The sequence below is a fragment of the Saccopteryx bilineata genome, chromosome 4 (assembly GCF_036850765.1).
Source record: "Saccopteryx bilineata isolate mSacBil1 chromosome 4, mSacBil1_pri_phased_curated, whole genome shotgun sequence".
Classification (NCBI taxonomy): Eukaryota; Metazoa; Chordata; class Mammalia; order Chiroptera; family Emballonuridae; genus Saccopteryx; species Saccopteryx bilineata.
The window spans coordinates 50,767,916-50,790,194 of NC_089493.1; the positions used below are offsets into that span (position 1 = coordinate 50,767,916).

General features: G+C 41.8%; 1 protein-coding gene across 4 annotated transcripts in view; it reads left to right on the top strand.

Annotated features, from left to right (window-relative positions):
• ANP32A (acidic nuclear phosphoprotein 32 family member A) overlaps positions 1-1,826 on the top strand; it is an 81,164-nt gene extending 79,338 nt beyond the window's left edge. For all 4 annotated transcript variants that reach the window (XM_066272548.1, XM_066272547.1, XM_066272545.1 and 1 more), the window contains exons 6-7: positions 294-357; positions 596-1,826. In XM_066272548.1, coding sequence (XP_066128645.1) covers positions 294-357; positions 596-657 — 126 coding nt within the window. In that variant the 3' untranslated portion in view covers positions 658-1,826. The remainder of the gene's footprint in view (positions 1-293; positions 358-595) is intronic.
• Positions 1,827-22,279: the final 20,453 nt, after the last annotated feature.

Genomic DNA, 22,279 nt, shown 5'->3' on the forward strand with positions numbered 1-22,279 from the left:
CTTAGCCTGGGGGTACAACCAACAACCCTGCTGACATTGTTTGCAAATATTGTATGTGGTAGAGTTATTTTATGGGGGAGGAGTTTAAAGCTTTCTGCAGAATCTTAAAGGGGTCCTTGATGCCACAGACTGCATCTTTAGAATCATCCTGAGATAGTAGTTTTTGTGTGGGGCTCTGAGACACTAGGAATGACCCCTGCCTTTTTTGAGGCCAGTGTGGCAGAATGTGGTTTCCTCAGCAGGTCTGTGGCCCAGGGACACTCCTAATGTCTGGTGTGCATCTTCTCTCCTAGGAGGATGAAGAAGGTTATAACGACGGGGAAGTAGACGATGAGGAGGATGAAGAAGATCTTGGTGGTATGGCAGCCTTTTTCCTCTTGCCTGCTAGCGACTGGCCCCTTCAGTTGACAGTAGATAGTGTAGGCCCCGAGGACCAGGCAGAGGGCAGAACATGCTCATCCGAGGCCACAGGCCTGCCTGGCTTTGCAGGTGTCCTGCCTCGGTTTGCCAGGATGCTCCCCTGGTTTCCTAGCGGGTGGACTGAGTTAAGGTAGGAGCAGTGTTTGATCTAAATGCCTTTTCCTTACTCTTCCAGAAGAAGAAAGGGGTCAGAAGCGAAAACGAGAACCTGAAGATGAGGGAGAAGATGATGACTAAGCGAATAACCTATTTTGAAAAATTCCTATTGTGATTTGACTGTTTTTACCCATACCCCCCCCAAATCCCGCCCCCCCGAAACTTATTTTTTTCTGATTGTAACGTTGCTGTGGGAACGAGAGGGGAAAAGTGTACTGGGGGTTGTGGGGAGAGGGTGGGTGGGAGGGGGAGGAATAAAATACTATTTTTACTGCCACTCTTTATTTTTTTCCCCTACTTTTTTTTGTGTCTGTTTTTGGTCCCTGTAATTGCAATAGCTGAGTACACACCAAGTGAGCATTTGTTCCTTACTCTCAAAGAGGGTGATTTGGAGTCTCTTACATTTCCTGGTATTTCCTGAGTCTCTTGAGTGTTGGAAGGCCATGGCTGGCCTTAGTTTGGTTTCTCAAAGCCCAGGAGGGGCCGAGCACCAGCCTCATCTTACCTCTTGTTCTGGTTCACATGATTTCTGCATTTCTTGGGCATGCTAGAGGCATCCAGTGCCCTGGTTTTAAATAGCAGCCTAAAGGCGTATTTTGGCACTGGTTGGGGGACAGTCCCCGTCTCATTCCCTTTCCCTCTTCACAGATGGTGGTGGGCTTCGTTCTACGAAGAAAACTCTGATGTCACTCTTACGAGCTATGAGCCAGAGAGCTGGAAACAGCAGGCTTACAAGTTATGAGTAAAATGTATTTGGTGATTAAAGTGAGCAGAAAAGAAGCAAACCCTTAAACGTCAACCTCTTTAAAGGATTTTTTAAAAACTGTCCTATCTTGTTCTGTAAGATATTAGAACGCTTTGTTTTACAAAATGATGAGAGAATTCTTCCATATGTGTACTCCTGTGCTTAGACCATTTTTACAAACCTAAGTGCGGGAGACGTTGCTGCATGTCGGCTGGGGTTTTTGTTTCTTTTTTTCATATACCCGAGCACGGAAAAACTAACGCAAAATTGTATTTTCTTACCTAGTGGAAATCTGAAATGACTGCAGATTCCTAGCGAATATACAGGTTTGCTTTCATGCCCCTCTTCTGGGTTGCTTTAGAAGTGGCGTGTTGTTTCCTAGCCCGTGTTTCATCTGTACAAAAAAACATCTGCACCGGTTTTCTTCTCCCCCTCAGAAGAGCCAAACTTTGAGTTTTATGTCTGTTTGTCATTGATAAATTTCAATAAATCTTTTTATACAATTTTTTTGGGATGGCTTCTTTGAGTCCAACAGGCTATTGATCTTTCTAACCATTCCAGACAACTAGCTAGCTGGTGGGCTTACCTGATAAAATAACTTTGCTTAGGATGTGTGACCTGATACTAAGTCTCAAAGCAGGACTCGGTGGTGTGCTTTCTTCATTAAAAGCTTCATTTTGGAGGGGGAAATGTAAAGACAGACAGACAAAGCACTAAACACCAAAACAGTCACAAGAAGTTAGGCCAACCTTGGGACTATCTTATTCTGGGTATCTTTCTTGTTCAGACTAAAGAACAGGCTTGAAAATCTCAGGAATGTGTAAATCAATTTGTTCCTTTTTTATTTACTGTTACTACGGTAATAGTTCTCTACCTCTAAAGGGTCTTCAAAAACATCTAAAAAGGCTCTGTTACTAGATGGGCTATTTCCAATTTACCACTACAGTGGATGAACATTGTTAATACTTTCTGTGGCTTTCTTATAAGAAATGCTTAGCAGTAGTGTCATTGGACCAAAAATTGACATTTATAAGACTTGTGTGCAAGGTTCCGTGTTTTCCAGAAGGATTGTACTAATAGTATACTGTGGTAGTTGACACGTGTGCACTGATACTCATTTTCAGCCTGCATCCCTGACCCTGACAGTGAGCCTAGTTCCTGTGCAATTCCAGCAGGCGGGGTGCCTCTCAGGAGAGATTGACTCACCCCACCCTCTGGGTGGTGCCCTGGGACTCGCTGCGCTTTCCTTTGGAGATACCCCAACTTCACTAGGATGGGGAGGCGGCCTCCCAAAGGCCTGTGCTATGCCAAGCACTGCAGCTGAGGATGAAGTAGGCAGGCCTGTTGTGTGCCTCCCGAGCTGGTGAGAGAACATGGGTGGGGGTGAAATGAAGAGCTGCTCGGGACTGACCTCAGGCTTCCTGGCTCTGACTCCCTTTATGGGGGGTTTAGAATCAGTTGACTCAAATAGTTAGGGAAATAAGTGCTATAAAATGTAAGGTAAAATGGATGATGATGCCAATGGGGCAGAGGGAGGAAAACCCTATGGCAATCACACTGCTCTATCACATCAACCCTCTAGTAAGTTTTTATTTTAATTTTTATTTATTTATTTTTTTACAGAGACAGTGAGTCAGAGAGAGGGATAGACAGGAACAGAGATGAGAAGCATCAATCATTAGTTTTTCATTGCCCGTTGCAACACCTTAGTTGTTCATTGATTGATTTCTCATATGTGTCTTGACCACGGGCCTTCAGCAGACCGAGTAACCCCTTGCTGGAGCCAGCGACCCTGGGTTCAAGCTGGTGGGCTTTTCCTTAAACCAGATGAGCTCGCACTCAAGCTGGCGACCTCAGGGTCTCGAACCTGGGTCCTCTGCATCGCAGTCTGATGCTCTATCCACTGCACCACTGGCTGGTTAGGTCCTTGAGTAAGTCTTACTGTACCTATGTATTTTATAGGTGAGGAACAACAACGTCCAGTGACTGGGAGGTAAGAAGAGGGAGCCAGGCTGAAACCTAGGTCTGGACTTTATGGAACCTAGTCATGAGTGGCAGGAGGGTGAGGAAGCTCAGGCAGCAGGGGAGAGGTAGCAAGAGCTGAGCTCTTGCTGTGTGCTGGGTCCTTGCTCCACATGCAGCACCTCATTCATTGAACCCTCGCAGTCACCTTAGGTAGGTGCATTCACCCTGTACACAGTTAGCTCAGGCCGTGCAGCCAGAAAAGAGCATCAGGAATAAACCCAGAGGTGTGTGGTTCCAGAGCCAGCCCTCTTACCTTACACTAGAGCAGGGGTCAGGAACCTATGGCTCGCAAGCCAGATGTGGCTCTTGATGGCTGCATCTGGCTCACAGACAAATCTCTAAATAAAAAAATAACGTTAAAAATATAAAACATTCTCATGTATTACAATCCATTTCCTACCACTCATGTTCATGGTTGTGGGTGGCTGGAGCCAATCACAGCTGTCCTCCAGGACAACACCAAATTTTTATTGGATAATGCATAACGTACACGTATGGCTCTCACAGAATTACATTTTAAAATATGTGGCGTTCATGGCTCTCTCAGCCAAAAAGGTTCCCAACCCCTGCACTAGAGTGTGCCGCTTGCCTGAGCTGCAGCCACCTATGTGAGCCAGCTGTTTTAAAGCAGTGCTCACCTTGCCCAGCGTGCCTCCGGTGAATGTGGTTCCCCACCAAGTGCTAGCTAGCAAGTGCCACAGGAAGGACCTTTGAGAGGGAAGGGCCGATAGGAATCTCCCAGTTATCAATCAACCACATTTGAGAAAAGGAAACAAAGCCAGGGAGAGTAAGTAATGTGCCTGAGATCACACTGCAAAGCAGTGACAGAGCCCAGCAAGGAGGCCAGCTATTGTATCAAGGTAACTAGTGTCTTCCACTAACAGCCAAGCTTGGGGTGGATGGGATGCAGCAAATGCCACATCTGTGTGTTTTACGCGGCTTTGGAATGCATCCTATGTAATAAAATATCCTCAGTGGGTTTGACTGCTCAATGGTGTCAGACTGACCATCCCTGAGAAAGTTATTTCTTGATGCAGATTAGTCCCTGGGGAGTAATAATGATGCTGATCTAGATTATGAGCTCCTACTCTGTCATCATTTATGTACATTGCCTCTATCCTCACACAGTTTTCATGAATTAAACCAAGGCTCAGAGAAGCCAGATGACCAGCCCAGCAAGTAAGTGGCAACTAAGCCTCAAACCTGTGTCTGACACTGGAGACCTTGTTCTTATCCACTGTGTTAAAAGAGACAGAAAAGGAAAGGGAGATGAGGAATTTGGTTTGTCTCATTTGCTGACTTTGCAAAGGCTGTTTTTATTCTGGTTCAGATACTCTTTGTTCATGGCTGGAAGGGTTCCCACAATGAGTCTCTAATAACCAGCTTTGGACAATGGTGTCCCTGAGTCCCTGAAACAGGTCTTAGGCCTCTGAGGCAGGCTAGGTCCACGGGTGACCTGGGCAAGAAGAGGACTGGAAATGGTTGGACAGATGAAGGCAGGTGTGAGGCAGAATCAGCCTGACTAAGGCCCTCAGGGTGGGCTCTGAATGTACCCGCAGGGAGAAACTGGAGAGACTCAGCCCTGATGGGTCATCGCACACTGCTGTCTGTGACTTAGGGAGCTGAAGCAGGGGGCACCTGTGAACTTCCCCACCAAGCATCAGTTCCTCTTGGGCTACAGCACTACAGAACCCACTGCAAAGACCACATGGATATGGCCCATCCCATTCCTGAGGTTCAGGTGGGGCTGACTGTTAACTAACCTATCTGGTTCCTGGGGTGAACAAGTGACCCAGTCCTGGCCAATCAGCACATTCCAAACTTGGACCATAGTGACTGGTACAAGGAAGGGCCTGGGATACAAATTGGTTAAATGAGGCTTGGTCCCTGGAATTTGAAAAAGTGAGAAACTTCCTGTTGGGGGTACTGGGCTGGGAGGTTAGAGGCCTAGAGTTATAGAGGTGCTTCCCCTGGAGAGAGCCTTTGGATGATCCCGCTTCAACCTGAAAGAGTCGTGATGGATCCAACGGAATGAGGGCATCAACATAGATTTGGAAGTTCCTGTTGGGCATTGCACCTTATTTTGTTTGTTTCTCATAATAACCCTATCTGCTAGTCATTATCACCATGTCAAAGATTGAACACATGTGAGTACTTGACAGATATTCACTGCTTAGTGCCAGACACACTAAAGTGCCTTTGTAGACACTTGATGGAAGTCAATCTAGTGTTTCCCAGATTTCCCTGATCAGAATCCCCGGGGCTTGTCAGACTAGGAATTCTGGTTTGGTAGATCTGGATGGGGACCCAGAAATCTGTGGTTTGACAAGAACCCAGAGGATTCTTATTATTGGGGACATTTGGGAAATGCTACATTAAACTCAATACCCATAACAGCCCAGTGAGGAAGATATTATGGTCATGCTCACTTAACATTGAGGAAAGTGAAGGAAGCCCAGAGAGGTTAAGTAAGCTGCCCAAGCTAACGCAGATTGTGAGTGACAGAGCTGGGATTTGAACCTAGGCCTACAGGATATTCACACTTCTTGTAGAAAGGGGAAGATAATAACTACCTGTGTGTCTTACACGTTGTGAGACAACAGAAAAGATGGGAAGGAACATTACACAGTGGAAATGCATTACACAAAAACTGCTATTGAGAAAGATAACCAGTTTTATGAAAAATGCCTAAGGCAACCCAAATATATTTTGTAAGGAGGGGAAAACAAAAAGAGTCCTGAAAACCACTTGGTAATTAAGATTACCTACAGTGAAGTGGTGTTTTTGCCCTCCCTTTTAAAATCTACGTACAATAAAATTCACACTTCGTAGCACATGATTCAGGTCATGGAAGATCTTAGTTGTAAATATACGTGAATTTGCACTAAATCTTGCTGATGGCCTTCTGAAGGCCATCAAGTCTTTACCAGGGAGGACTCAAGAGTCAGGAGACCTGGATTCTCATTCTACCTCTGAGACTAACTAGTTGGGTGATTGCATACAAGTCACCTTTATGTGCTGTAAGAAGAGCCATACAGACTAAATGAGTTCTGACAGCCTTAGTCGATAGTTTGTTACATTCTTTTCCTCACTGCACCAAGGCCTTCAGGTAGGTCTATATTGATAGGAAGTTTAGTGAAGCTGTTCTCTGTCAGAACTACACGACGGCAGTAGGAAGGATCAATGTGGGAGAAACAGCCTTTCTGTTGAGGCAGGAGCGCTCTGATGCAAAATTAGCAAAATGACTTTCTGAGTCTGAACGTGTAGACAGCACAGTCTATATGCATTTATGATTGCCAGTAAGGAAGCCAAGATAAAACAGAGCTCAGCACATGTGATCTCGTTTCATTCTCACAGCAGAATTCTCTTTGAAGTGGCTATTCTCCCTAGTTTCCAGATGAAGAAACTGAGGTACCGAGACATTATGAAACTTGCTCAAGATCACACAGTGGGAAGGCACGAGCCAGAGCTGCCTGGCATGAAGTGTGGAGGTGTCTCCTCCGTTCTCGGGCGCTGTGCAGCTTATATCTAACTACAGCAAGATTCAGCTCCTCCAAATCTTGGTTTGACTAATTTCACGCCTTTTCTCAAGAATCTAGCTCTCAGGCCCAGCACAGTCCTCCCACGTATCTCTGCAGTTCTCCAGACTGTGACAAAACCAGTCTTCCCATCATCCCCTGGAACAGATGTCTTGCAACAAAAATGACTTGAACTTCAGGAACAAGGAGAACTGATTTCTACCCCTGGAGACAGGGGTACTAGATGTTTTGAAAGAACAACAGCAGCTCCTTCCAATACTTGAAAAGTAGAACGGGGCCGCACAGCTGGTGGTACTGGGCTAGAGGCCTGTGACCTGGGATGGGCTTCCTCTCCGCAGTGTCTGCCTCCTCGAAGTGTCAGGAGATGGACAGCATGCTTGTGTGCTGACAGGAATGATCCAGTAGACGGAGGCATCGGCGATGTAGAAGAGTTGGAGAGAACCTTGAAGAAGATCAGGGGCCTGGGATCCTTAACTAAATAAAGATTTAGCCTTTGGTAAAGAAAAGGACACGCCATCCTTTACAACACAAGAGAAAGGCTACATAGATCCACATAGGTGGGTAGATTTGGTGGAGGGAAGATGGCAGAGCTCCTGTCAGCTTTTGCAGGAAATAAGAGGCAAGGCCGTCAGTAGGGGATAGGGATAGACAGGGGCAAAATAATAGCAGGAGGGACGAGAAGGCTGAGACAGTTGTTCTGGAGGGTGGGAAAACAACCACTCTGGGACACCTGGGAGAGGCAAATGGTGACTATGGCTTTAAAGGGAGACCAGTCAGCACAGCTCAGCTGTTTGAATACAGGCATCAAGGTGGCAGACAGTTGGGTTTAATTAGCCAGATAATGATAATGCATAATGCGGGGGGCAAGGAAGATTGGCTGTTTAGAAGACTGTAAGTATGGACCATGAATTATAAGTTAGCTGAGTATGGAAGTGAGTCATGATTGATAGTGAGAAACTGGGAGAAGGTCAGTAGAGTGGAGAATTGCTGGAGTTGATAGATTGTTGGGATGAGAGCAGCAAAGCAGGTGAGCGGCGGAGAGACAAAAGCGATAGAGTGGAGATGTCCAGGGTAGTGCACTGATTGGTGAGAAGGTCAAGGATATAACCATGGGGGTAGGTGTTGGAGGAGGAATGAAGGACTGACCATCTACACACTTTGATGCCACACTTCATGTACTCTAGATCATGGCGGTGAAAAGTTTGTAAAACTGAGAGGCCAAGATATTGAATGGTTCATGCTTGAGGTCATTGAAGTTACCAAGAATAATAGTAATTAAAATAGGAAGAGACAAATAATCCAACTGCTGGAGTCCTCACTAATGAGGAGGCAGATAACACAAAGAGGAAGTCATGTTTCTTTAAAGAAGGAGAGCAGTGCTGGGGTTCCAGGCTCTGGGCCACACAGAGGAGGGGAACAGCCTCCCTGTGGCCCAGAGGACTTCAGGGGAGGAGGGGTCATCAGTGTAGAAGCAGGTTTGAGTTAACACAGGAGAGGTGGTTCGTCAGCTGCCTACTGATGGACCATGCAGGGTTCCAGAAGCTCTGAGAAGGTGAAAAGGGTGGAAAACAGCCCTTCTTTCTAATACAACTTCCCTGTACGTTCACGAAGGTGGTGGGGCGGGGCTAGAGCAGGCGAAGCGGTCCTGTCTTTTCCAGTTGGGTGCTTGTGGGTGTCCACAGAGGAGCTGAATCTCTTCTGTCTGTCATGTCAGGCTTTTTGGAACTTGCTGGCTTCTCCTCAGGGGTTGCTGACCCCCTGTGACCCCATACCCTTGACTTCTCTGTTCTAGCCAGGTAGAGGTGGTAGTCTGTTCCTGTTGGCTCAGGCCCATGGCTGTGAGAACTGTTCTGGTAAGAAGTTCCCTGATTGAGCATCCATTTAGCATCCACTAGCCAAATATCTAAGCCAGATGTCCCCTCTTAACTGCACACCTTCAGCCAGTGTTCCAAAGTTCTCTGGAATTCAGACGGCAGGGAGGAAAGCTGGAAATATCACCACAGCCTATAATCTGTGAGGGGCAGTCTCAGCCCCTCACAGACGGTACAACAGGCATTTTGGAGAATTGCAGCAAAGACCCCTTTGCCCTCAGATATAATGGCAGCTCCCTGGCCTCAGCCATTCAACGGACTCTGCTGTACTCTGAACATCCCTTCTTTCCCTCCCTAGGCAAACAGGAGATGCCTGAGCTGGCTAGGTACCAAAATAGAGAGCCCTCTATTGGTCAGGTTCTGGCTTGGATACCAATCCCTGCTTCAATCATCTGCCCAAGGGGGCTCCAGCTTTAATTTGTAAGCATGATCAACTGTGCAGAAAGAGCTGCCTGGGCTCCCTTTCCCAGAGAGGCCATAGGCACGCTAAGCACTGAAGCTTTGTGGACTGCCTGCAGAATCTGAGTTTGAGTCCACACTTCATGTACTCTAGATCTTTTGTGTCTTCTTGCCTGCCTTGATTGGCCTCTAGAAGTCTCTTTGGCCTCCATAGATTAGGTTTCTAACACAGTCCTGTTCCTGACCAGTTCCAACCTGTTCCCATTCAATTTTTTTATCTTTTCAAAATGTGTGTATATATCAAAACACCAAGATGTACACATTTAATATAAGTAATTTCTATTTGTCAGTTACCCCCAAAAGCTGGGGGGGGGAGGAACAAAGTTTCTAGTAAAATGCCTTTTTTGTTTTTGTTTGTCTTTGTTTCTTATTGCACCCACATGAGTGAGAGACAGACAGACAGGAACAGACAGGAAGGGAGTGAGATGCGAAACATCAACTTGTAGTTGCGGCACTTTAGTTGTTCATTGATTGCTTTCTCATGCATGCCTTGACTGGGGGGCCCCAGCCAAGCTAATGACCCCTTGCTCAAGCGAGCAACCTTGGGTTTCAAGCCAGCGACCTCTGGGATCAAGCCAGCGACCATGGGGTCATGTTTATGATTCTAGATGCTCAAGCTGGCGACCCCATGCTCAAGCCAAATGAACCCACGCTTAAGCCAGCAACCTTGGGGTTTTGAACCTGGGTCCTCAGCATCCCAGGTTGACACTCTATCCACTGTGCCACCACCTAATCAGGCATAAACTGCCTTTTTTTGGTGTGTATGTGTGGTCTAAGAATAGTTGTGTGTTTTTTTGTAATGGTTTTGGGTGTACAACTTAGTGGTTAGACAATTGTATACTTTATATAATGTCCTCCTCGATGTTTCTAGTACCCACCTGGCTCTATACATAGTTATAACAATATTATTGACTATATTCCCTATGCTATACTTACTTCCCCATGACTATTTTGTAACTGCTAATTTGTGGTTCTTAATCCCTTCAACCTTTCTCACCCAATGCCCCAACTCCCTCTCCCCTCTGACAACCACCAGTTCTCTCTCTGTATCTATGAGTCTGTTTCAATTTGTTTATTTCATTTTTCCACACATAAGTGAAATCATATGGTAGTTGTCTTTCTCTGACTGACATTTCACTTAGCATAATACCCTCTAAGTCCATCCATGCAATCGCAAAGAGTTAAGTTTTCATGGCTGAGTAATATTCCACTGTAGCCATTCAATTCTATAGAAGTAAAAAAAGAGCAAAACTACAGAGTCATCACAGTGAGGAAACTTAAATAGGAAGAGACGAATAGTTCTGTTAACACTAGGGAGTCAGCTTCTTGCCAAAAGATCTGTAATTAGTGAAATGGACCACACCACATAAAATATTAAACAAGTAGTTACTGATCTCCACACCAACCACAGTAGAAGGCAATGGGTGGGACTACAAAGTTTAGGAATGTTTATCTTCTATCTCATTTCAAGATGGAAGACAAGTACAATTTGGACTTGAGGTGTCCCTTGAGATTTTATAGTGACAATTTAAGTTATGCCAAATTTAAAAATTATATATGCCAAATTTTATCAGTGGCCACCCAAACTAATAATTCTTTTTTTAAAGAAGATTTTATTGATTAATTTTAATAGGGAGGGGGATCAAGAAGTATTAACTCATAGTTGCTTCATTTTATTTGTTCATTAATTGCTTGTCATATGTGCCTTGAACAGGCAAGCCCAGGGTTTCAAACCTGAGACCTCAGCGTTCCCAGTCAACATTTTATTCACTGTGCCACCACAGGCCAGATGCAACTGATAATTCTTAAAACTGCATCAATATTGGAAAAAGAGTCAATATGACTCTTTAAAATAGACCAAGTTTCCAGGAGGAAATAAAAAGAGGGAAATGTTATATTTATTGAGAAGAACAGAAAACAAAATACACATAGTATGTAAGGTGTATTACCATATGAAAAGATGAAATGCTCTACAATTCAGTAAGAACAAACACTCCAGTGAACAAATGAACAAATTATTTGAACAGACCATTTCACAGAGGACTTCACCATTGGTCAATAAGCACATGAAAAAGTGCTCCACATCAATAGCCATCAGGAGAATGCCAATGAAAACTATCACTCACACCCACCAGAATGGCTGATGTTAGAAAGACTGATAACACCAAAGCTAATGGGGACATGGAAAACCAGACTCTCATGTATATTTGGTGGGTGCATCAAATGGCACAATCTCTTGTGGAAAAGTTCTGGCAGTTTGTTTGTTTTTATAAATTTTATCATGATTTACCTACCCTCTGACCCAGCAATTCCCTGCTTGAATATTTACTCAATAGAAATAAGACACATTCACAAAAAGATTTTTTCAAGAATGTTTAGAGCAGGGGTCCCCAAACTTTTTACACAAGGGGCCAGTTCACTGTCCCTTAGACCGTTGGAGGGCCGGACTATAAAAAAAAACTATGAACAAATCCCTATGCACACTGCACATATCTTATTTTAAAGTAAAAAAACAAAACGGGAACAAATACAGTATTTAAAATAAAGAACAAGTAAATTTAAATCAACAAACTGACCAGTATTTCAATGGGAACTATGGGCCTGCTTTTGGCTAATGAGATGGTCAATGTCCGGTTCCATATTTGTCACTGCTAGCCGTAACAAGTGATATGACGCGCTTCCAGAGCCGTGATGCATGCGTCCCGCGTCATCGGAAGTAGTACTGTACGTGAGCGACGCCGCGCTTTGCGACGCCTCATGCAGTACTCCAAGAGCACATGCATTCTGTGCTCCTCTCACTGACCACCAATGAAAGAGGTGCCCCTTCTGGAAGTGCGGTGGGGCTGGATAAATGGCCTTAGGGGGCCGCATGCAGCCCACTGGCCGTAGTTTGGGGACCCCTGGTTTAGAGCATCTTTGCAATAGCTAAAAACTGGAAATAACTCAAAAGTCCAACACCAAGTGTATAAGGAATAAATAGCAGTATATCCATATAATGGTATACTCATTCTCCCCCAAATAGAAATAAATGAATTATCAATAAAAACAACATGCCAGAAGAATATCAAAACTATTATGCTGAGCAAAATCAAGCCAAACATAAGAGTACATACTGTATGATTTCACATACATAAAGTTTAATAACAAGCAAAACTAATTTATAGTGAAAGGAGTCAAGCATTGGGCGTGGTGCTGCGGACTGATGTGAAAGGGGCATGAGGGAACTTCCTGGAGTTACAGGATTATTCCATATTTTTAATTGAATTTTATTGGGGTGACACGGGGTAACATAATTATACAGGTTTCAGGTGCCCAATTCTACAACACATCTCTGTACACTGTATTGTGTATTCACCGCCTATTCTATATGTTGATTAGGGTGTGGGCTACATGTATATACATGTGTCAAAATTCATTAGACACAAGATTGGTGCATTTCACTGAGTGTAAATTTTAACTAAAAAATTAAGAACCATAAATAAATATCTAACTTCAGTTAATGATATGCATGCTGAAGTATTTAGGGGTGAAGGGCACTGATTTCTGGAGCTTATTTTTGAATGCATAGAACAACAGATGGATTGATGGATATGTGGTAAAGTAAATATAGCAAAATGTTAACTATAGAAGCTAGGTGGTCATTATATGAGTGTTAATGTACATTTTTTTGGTTTTCTGTATGTATGCAAAATTTCAGGATGAAATAATGATAAAATGCAAAAAATCCCCATATATTATAGAATTAAAGATTACGAGTAATTTGTTAAATCACTTAAAACATTAACTTTGTATTTCATATTCAACTAAAATACTTTGACATCATTCTGGTATTACCAACTTAAAAAAAGGCTTAGTATAGAAATTTTGGAATATGCAGAAAAGTAGCAAAAACCTGTTTTAATCTGTAATCGCATGACTCACAGAAAATCACTTAATGACATATTCATATATTTTATTTATATTTGAATATTTCCCTGTCATTAAATGTTCTTAAAAATGTGATTTTTAGATAGTACTATATTCCATTGTATACATGTACTATATATAACTTGTTAATCACTCCCTATTGTTAAGTATTGGCCTATTTCCCAGTTTTTCTATTGCAAACAAAGCTGAGAGAACATTGCTGTGCATACATCTTTGACCACATTTTGATTTTCCTTAGAATAGATTGATTCCTTGAAGCTGGGTTACTGGGTCAAAAGTTAGAAACATTTTTAACATGTAATACTAGCAAATTGCTTTCCAGGAAGGTCATATCAATTTATATACCTCTACTCCCCTGTACCTTAGTCACCTTTGGATCTGTTTTTTTAATTTTTTTTTCTTTTTTGCCAATTTCATGGGAAGAAGACTGTATCTTATTATAGTTTTAATTTGTATTCCTTTGAATACTATTAAACATTTATTTTTCCAAATTCTTATTAGTGAGCTGTATTTCTTCTCTGGATTCTCTGTCCACATATTTTTTCTTATTTTTCTGGGGAAATTTTTACTATTTTTACATGAAAGTATTAAGGCTTTAAAAATATTGATAGTCACTTTTTTTGTGTGTAAAATAAGTTTATTAATCCCAGGTCTTGTGTGTTTGCTATAGATATCTTTCCCAGTTTATTACTTCTTTTTTATTGAACTTATTTTTTTCATTTTTTAAATTAAATTTATTTGTGCGACAGACTTTCTTATTTTGAGATAATTGTAGATTCACACATAGTTGTAATAAATAATGCAGAGAAATTTCTGTATATCCTTCACCCGGTTTCCCCCAATAACAAGATCTTGCAAAATCATAATACAATATCATAACCAGGATATTAACATTGATACAGTCAATATACAGAACATTTCCATCAAGACAATGATCCCTCGTGTTGCCTTTTTTATAAGCACACCCACATCCTTCCTGCTCCCAATCTCTCCTTAACCCCCGGCGCCCGCTATTCTTTTCTCCTTTTCTATAATTTTGTCACTTAAGGGAATGTTATACAAATGAAACAACACTATCTGTAACCTTTTGAGATTGTCTATTTTCATTCAGCATAATTCTCTGGAGATTCTTCACAGATGTTGCATGGATAAATAGCTTGCTCTTTTTTATTAGTGAGTAGTATTCCATGGTATGAATGTACCATAGTTTAACCATTCTGCCTGTTCTAGGACGTCTGGTTTGTATCTAGTTTTTGGCTATTTAAGCATTCATGTATAGGTTTGCATGTGAACATAAATCTTCATTTCTCTGGGATAAATACTCAGCAGTGCAATAACTAGATTTTATGCTAAATACCTTTAAATGTGCAAATCATGTTCAGTTTTCAGAGAACCTGCCAAATTCTTTTTGAGAAAGGCCATATTATTTTACATTCCTATCAGAAATGTATAAATGATCCAGTTTCTCCTCATCCTTGTCAGTATTTGGTGTTTTCACTATTTTTTTTATTTTAGAAATTCTGATAGATATATGGTGATATCTCCTGGTGGATTTAATTTGCATTTCCCTAATGATTAATGATGTTAAACATCTTTAAGTGCTTATTTGCCATCACTTATACATACTCCTTGGTGAAATGTCTCTTGTATATTTTGTATATTTTCTAATTGACTTGCTTCTTTCTTTTCTTTTGCTGTTGAATTTTGAGTCCTAATTACTATTTTTTTTATTGACTGTGTGGTTTGCAAATATTTTCTCCCAATCTGTAGTTTCTTTTTAATTATCTTAACATGGTCTTTTGCAGAGCAAAAGTTTTTAATTCTGCTGAAGTCCAATGAATTCTCTTATAGATGATGTTTTTCATGTCAAGACTAAGAACTCTTTAGCCCTGGCCAGATAGCTCCGTTGGTTAGAGTAGTACCAATTTGCAAAGATTGCAGGTTCAAGAAAAAAAAAAAAAAAAAAAAAAAAAGAAGCTGCATGTTTGTTCCCTAGTCCGGACACACACAGGAACAGGTTGATATTTCTGCCTGTCTGTCTCTCTCTCCCTTATTCTTTCTCTAAAATCAAGAAATAAAAATGAATTGCCCTGGCCGTTTGGCTCAGTGGTAGAGCGTCGGCCTGGCGTGCAGGAGTCCCGGGTTCGATTCCCAGCCAGGGCACACAGGAGAGGCGCCCATTTGCTTCTCTACCCCTCCTCCTCTCCTTCCTCTCTGTCTCTCTCTTCCCCTCCCACAGCGAGGCTCCATTGGAGCAAAGATGGCCCGGGCGCTGGGGATGGCTCTGTGGCCTCTGCCTCAGGCGCTAGAATGGCTCTGGATGCAACAGAGCGACGCCCCAGAGGGGCAAAGCATGGCCCCCTGGTGGGCATGCCGGGTGGATCCTGGTCGGGCGCATGTGGGAGTCTGTCTGACTGCCTCCCCGTTTCCAGCTTCGGGGAAAAAAAAATGAATTAATCTAAAATCAATAAATAAAAATTTTTAAAATACACATTACATTTCTACAAATAAATTTAACAGGAAACTGCAAGTGATATAGTATTTACAAAAAATTTTAAAATAAAAAAACAATTTTTACATTTAAGTCTATGATCCATTTTGAGTTAATAAAAATAAAAATTGAGTTAATTTTTGTGTAAGGAAAGGGTAAAGCTTAGGTTAAGGTTTTTAGTTCATTTCTTTGTTTGTTTATTTCACCCTATAGATATCCAATTGCTACTGCACCATATTTGAAAAGGTTATATTGGCCTTGGCTGGTTGGCTCAGTGGTAGAGCATCAGCCTGGAGTATAGATGTCCTGGGTTTGATTCCTGGTGAGGGTACACAGGAGAAGCAACCATCTGCTTCTCCATCCCTCCTCTTTCTTTTTTTCTCTCTTCTCTTCCCACAGTCATGGCTTGATTGGTTCAAGCACACCTACCCCAGTGCAAGATGGCTCTGTGGAGCTTCTGCCTCAGGCACTAACAATAACTTGGTTGAGAGCATGGGTCCCAGATGGGCAGAGCATTGGACAGGGTTTATTGGGTGGATCCTGGTCGGGGCACATGCAGAGAGTCTGTTTCTGTATTTCCCCTACTCTCACTTGGTAAAGAAGAAAAAAGAAAAAAGAAAAGGTTATCTTTCCTCCATTGAATTACTTTTGCACCTTCCTCAAAAATCAATTGGGCATATATATGAATATATAATCATATATATATAATTTCTGGGTACTCTGTTCTTTTGATCTATGTGTTTATCCCTCTACCAATAGCATGTAGTTTTGATTACTGTAGCTAATTAATAAATTTTGAAATTAGGTGAATGGATTCTTCATACTTTATTCTTCTTACTCAAATAGTTTTAGCTATTCTAGTCCCTTTGCCTTTCCTTATAAATTTTAGAAAAACTTTGTCTAGGTCCACAAAAAAATTTTTGTGATATTTGGATAGGAATTTTATTGAACTTATATTTCAGTTTAAAAATATGTGACGACATCCTTACTGTGTTGAGCCATTAACACAATGTATTTCCACTTATTTAATCTCTATTGACTTCTTTCATTAGTGTTTTGTAATTTTCAGCACACAAGTCCTATACACGTTTTATTAGATTTATACTTAGGTATTTCATTTTTTTGAGTATTTTTTTTGTGTATGTGTGAGAGACAGAAAGACAGACAGACAAGAAGGGAGAGATGTGAAGCATTAGCTCATAGCTGTGGCACTTTAGTTGTTCATTGGTTGCTTCTCATACGTGCCTTGACGGGGGGCTCCAGCCAAGCCAATGACCCTTTGCTCAAGCCAGTGACCATGGGATCATTTCTATGATCCCACATTCAAGCCAGAGATCTCATGTTCAAGCTGGTGAGCCTATGCTCAAGCTGGTGGCCTTAGGGTTTTGAACTTGGAACCTCAGTGTCATAGGTTGATGCTCTTTCCATTGCAGCACTACCTGGTCAGACTTTGAGTTGTTTTTGTTTTTGTTTTTTGTTTTTTAAGTGAGAAAATGGAAGATAGTGAGACAGACTCTTGCATGTGCCCAACCAGGACCCACCCAGCAACTCTGTATTAGGCCCATGCTCGAATCTGAGCTATTTTTAGCACCTGAAGCTGATCCAATCGGACCAACAACAGAGCTATCCTCAGCCCCCGGGGCTGATGCTTGAACCAATCAAGCCATTGGCTGTGGGGGAGAAGTGAGAGAGGGAGAGGGAGAGAAGAAGATGATTGCTTTTCTTGTGCGCCCTTACCAGGAATCGTACCTGGGATGCCTGTGGTCTATCCACTGAGCCAACCACACAGGGCCAGACTTGGAGCAATTTTATTATTTATTTATTTATTTATGTATTTTTCTGAAGCTGGAAATGGGGAGAGACAGTCAGATAGACTCCTGCATGCACCCGACCGGGATCCACCCGGCACGCCCACCAGGGGGCAACACTCTGCCCACCAGGGGGCGATGCTCTGCCCCTCTGGGGCGTAGCTCTGTTGCAACCAGAGCCACTCTAGCGCCTGGGGCAGAGGCCAAGGAGCCATCCCCAGTACCCGGGCCATCTTTGCTCCAATGGAGCCTCGGCTGCGGGAGGGGAAGAGAGAGACAGAGAGGAAGGAGACGGGAGGGGTGGAGAAGCAGATGGGCGCTTCTCCTGTGTGCCCTGGCCGGGAATCGAACCCAGGACTTCTGCACGCCAGGCCAACGCTCTACCACTGAGCCAACCAGCCAGGGCCTATTTATTTTTATTTACTTATTTTTTCATTTTTCCGAAGCTGGAAACGGGGAGGCAGTCAGACAGACTCCCGCATGCGCCGACTGGGATCCACCCCGCAGGCCCACCAGGGGGTGACGCTCCGCCCCTCTGGGGCGTAGCTCTGTTGCATCCAGAGCCATTCTAGCACCTGAGGCAGAGGCCACAGAGCCATCCTCAGCGCCCGGGCCATCTTTGTTCCAATGGAGCCTTGGCTGTGGGAGGGGAAGAGAGAAACAGAGAGGAAGGAGAGGGGGAGGGGTGGAGAAGGAGATGGGAGCTTCTCCTGTGTGCCCTGGCCAGGAATCGAACCCAGGACTCCTTCACGCCAGGCCGATGCTCTACCGCTGAGCCAACTGGCCAGGGCTACAATTTTAAATGACATTTTTAATTTCAGTGTCCATGTATTCATTACTAGAACTAATTGATTTTTCTATGTTGATTGTGTATCCTCCAGTTTTGCTGAACTCACTTATTAATTCTAGGAGGTTTCGTTCTTTCTTCCTCTTTTAAAATACTTTTTAGATTCCTTGAAGTTTTCTACATAAACAATCACATCACCTTGAAAATAGGACCAGTCTTATTTCTTACTTCCAGACTTTATGCCTTCATCTCTGTTTCTTGCCTTAATGCTCTAACTAGAACTTTCTGCACTATGTTGAATAAGAGTGAGGAAAGTGAATATTTTTGCCATATTCCTGAAATTTGAGAGGAAGCATTCAGTCTTTCTGCAATAAGTATAGTGTTAGCTCTGAGTTTTGTATTTAATTGAGAAAGTTCCCCTCTAGTCCTTTTATTCCATCAGGAAAATATGTTGAGTTCTCTCAAATACTTTTCCTTCCATGATTTGCAAGATCATGTGCTTTTTCTCCTTTAGACTGTTCATATAGATTACAGTAATTGATTTTCAAATGTTGAGCCAACCTTGCATCCTGGAAATAAACCCCATTTTGTCATTTACCTACATGTAAGTCTTTTTACCAAGTGCTGAATTCTATTTTGCTAATAGAATTTAGGATTTTTGAATTTTTGTTCATGATGGATATTGATTTGAAGTTTTATTTTTTGTACTGTTTTTATTTGGTTTTGGTGTTAAGGTAATTAGTATTGGTAAAATGAGTTGGTAAGTATTCTCTTCTGTTTTCTGGAAAATATTGTGCAGTGTTGGTGTTAATTCCACATTCTTTAAATGTCTGGTAGAATTTTTTAGTGAACCACATGGGCCTGAAGATTTTTGTGTTGGGAGTATTTCAGTTATGGATTCAATTTTCTTAATAATTATAGGGCTACCCAAGTTATCTATTTCCTGTTAAGTGAATTGTGGCAGTTGGTGGTTTTTGAAGAATTAGTTGTTGTTTTTTTCACCTAAGTTGTCAAATTTACATGTGTAGAGTTGTTCATAGTATTATCTTATTTTCTTTTTTATCTCTGTGGGGTCTATTGTGATATACCCAATTTCATTCCTGATATTGGTAATTCATGTCTCCTCTCATTTTTTTTGTCTTTCTTCTTACTTTTGTTAATTTTGTAGATCTCAGAGAACCAACTCTTTTTTTTTTATCTGATTTTTATCTATTGTTTTTGTTTTCAATTTCATTTATTTCTTTTCTTTTATTTTCTTCTTGTTTATTTCTTGTCTTTATTATTCCCTTCTTTCTTCTTCCTTTGAATTTATTTGCTGTTTTTTCTGGGTTCTTGAAGCAAGAGGTTAGATCACTGATTGGGAATTTTCTCTTTTTTCAAGTGTATGCATTTAGTGCTAAAATTTCTTTCTAAGCATTGCTTTTAACTGCATTCTACAAATTTTGAAATATTTTATTTTTATTTGAATACAGTTCAATGTATTTTTAAATTTTGTTTGGGATATCTTTGGCTCGTGGATTTTTTTTTTTTAGTAGTGTCTTGTTTAGTTGCCAATTGTTTGGAAATTTTACCATTCTCTTTTTGTTATTGATATCTAGTTAGATTACATTGTGCTCAAAAAATAAACTCTGCATGATTTTTTTTTATCTGATGTTAATCTAGCCTAGCCACTTCTACATTCTTTTGAATGATATTTGTACAGGAGCAATATTTTCTTAAAGAGCTTCTTTAAAATAGAAAATGAATAATGAGATTTCTAGTTAAATACATTTTATTTTTGATTTTGATTTTTGAGAGTATGTTTATTGAAGGTGGGAACAGTGAAATAAGGAAGGGCTTAGGCTAGAAGAAGCAACAGGGAAGAGCGTGGGTGGAGGTGCTGCGGCTGTCTGGACAGTCAGAGAGAAGGGGCCTTGGAGACAGGGTCAGGGGGTTAGCCTGGAACAAGCTGCTGCTGCCCGCTGCTCTCTTGGTTTGCGAGTCTCTGGGGACCCTTAGGGTTTGGGAGATGCATGTCTGTGGGGAAAGAAAGGAGTGGGTGTGCTCCCAAGAGGGAAGTGTTCCAATACCTTTTCCTTTATTTATTCATTCATTTGTTTATTTGTTTATATATAGAGAGGGACAGACAGACAGGAAAGGAGAGAGATGAAAAATATCAATTCATAGTTGTGGTACCTTAATGAGTAAGTGGGGGGAATTCAGCTGAACCAGTGACCCCTTGCTTAAGACAGAGACCTTTGGGCTCAAAGCCAGCAACCATGGGGTCATGTCTATAATCTCATGCTCAAGCCAGAGACCTTGGGGTTTCAAACCTGGGTCCTCGATGTCCCAGACTGATGCTCTATTCACTGTGCCACCACTTGGTCAGTCGATAACATTTTTAAGATATAGTAAACTCTTAGTTATCCATAGTGAAAATTATCTAAAAGTGCAAAGACCAAGTAGCATTGCTGAATCCACTTATTTTGTTCTTTGCCTTGTTGTGGGTGAAGAAATGAATAAAACAATGGAAATGAATCTGGTCGCTTTGGTAGGCCTGACTCAAAGCTGGCTTATACCAACCCTTGCAGAACTTACAGCCAAGAGCGGACGACAGTCAGAGGTCTTCTCCTCGTTTCTAATTTGTGAGAACAGTTCTCTCCAGGCTTTAGAATTTTCCTAGATTCCCCCAGGCCTCACATTCACAGAATATCTTAAATATAAAATTTTATCTTATTTCCAAATGAAATTATACATATAGCCCCACAGACATGCCAACAAAACTGAAGAAAGATGTTTATTCAGGAACTTTAAACTTGTGGCCTATTACTAGACAACATTGCTGATCATGTGCTATGAATTATTATTTTTATGAATCCTGTAATTATCTTCTAATTAAGAAAAAATATAGTAAATTTGGAATTTCTTTCCTTTGTAGTAAAGGGGCTAACGTAAAAAAAATAAAGATATTTAAAATATGCTGTAATTTTTGTGCCCCCATTGGAGCACTTTTTAATTTTTTAAATTTTTTATTTATTTATTCATTTTAGAGAGGAGAGGGAGAGACAGAGAGAGAGAGAGAGGAGAGACAGAGAGAGAGAAGGGGGGGAGGAGCTGGAAGCATCAACTCCCATATGTGCCTTGACCGGGCAAGCCCAGGGTTTTGAACCGGCAACCTCAGCATTTCCAGGTCGACGCTTTATCCACTGCGCCACCACAGGTCAGGCACTTTTTAATTTTTTAATTTACCAGTAATCCAAAAAAAAAAAATTGCACTGACTGAGGTCTCTTTTGATGGCTTAGAGACTCGTCAGTGAGCCCTGAGTCCTTTGAGCAGAGCATCCCCTGAACTAGGATGACTGAATTCATTCATACCAGCTGGTTATTTATGCCTTTCTAGAAGAACAGAATTCGGGTCTTTCTCCTTGTGCTAGAACAGCACCCTGGGAGAATCAACACTAGAAAGATGATGGCTTTTTACCCACCCTCCGAAACACCAGGCTGGGAGGCTGACTTACCAGCTCAAATACACTATTTAACAAAATGAAACGTACCACGTCACACTCTTCCTGTAAATAGTGGCAGGGGAGCTTCATAAACAAAGTACAAATTAAAAGTAGACATTTTAACATCTTTTCTGGAAAGCAAAAAGCTTGCTCAAAATTCATTTGAAAGCTGATGTCTCAACTGTGTCATATAAATACAGGCAATCTGAGTACTGGCCCTTGAAGGTAGGATTTTGGGGGGAACTTAAATATTCAAGAGATTTAGATCCTCTGAATTATGATGAAAGAAAATGTCGGAAGAGACAATGGCCATACTAAATTGAACACTACAGTGAATTAAAAGACTTAAAAAATCAATACACAACACAGCTGATGTTTATGCCAGCCCACTGTTCACTCGCCGGAAGCCATGGCCCGGGACAGCACAGCGATCAAAGAGAAGGGCAGGATTACGCATGGGTTGTATGTTACCATCCTTCTTTGTATTGGCATGGTCGGGCAGATTGGTATATAAGGTGTTACATTGAAATCATGGTATTTGTGATCAGGATTGATGAAGATTCACA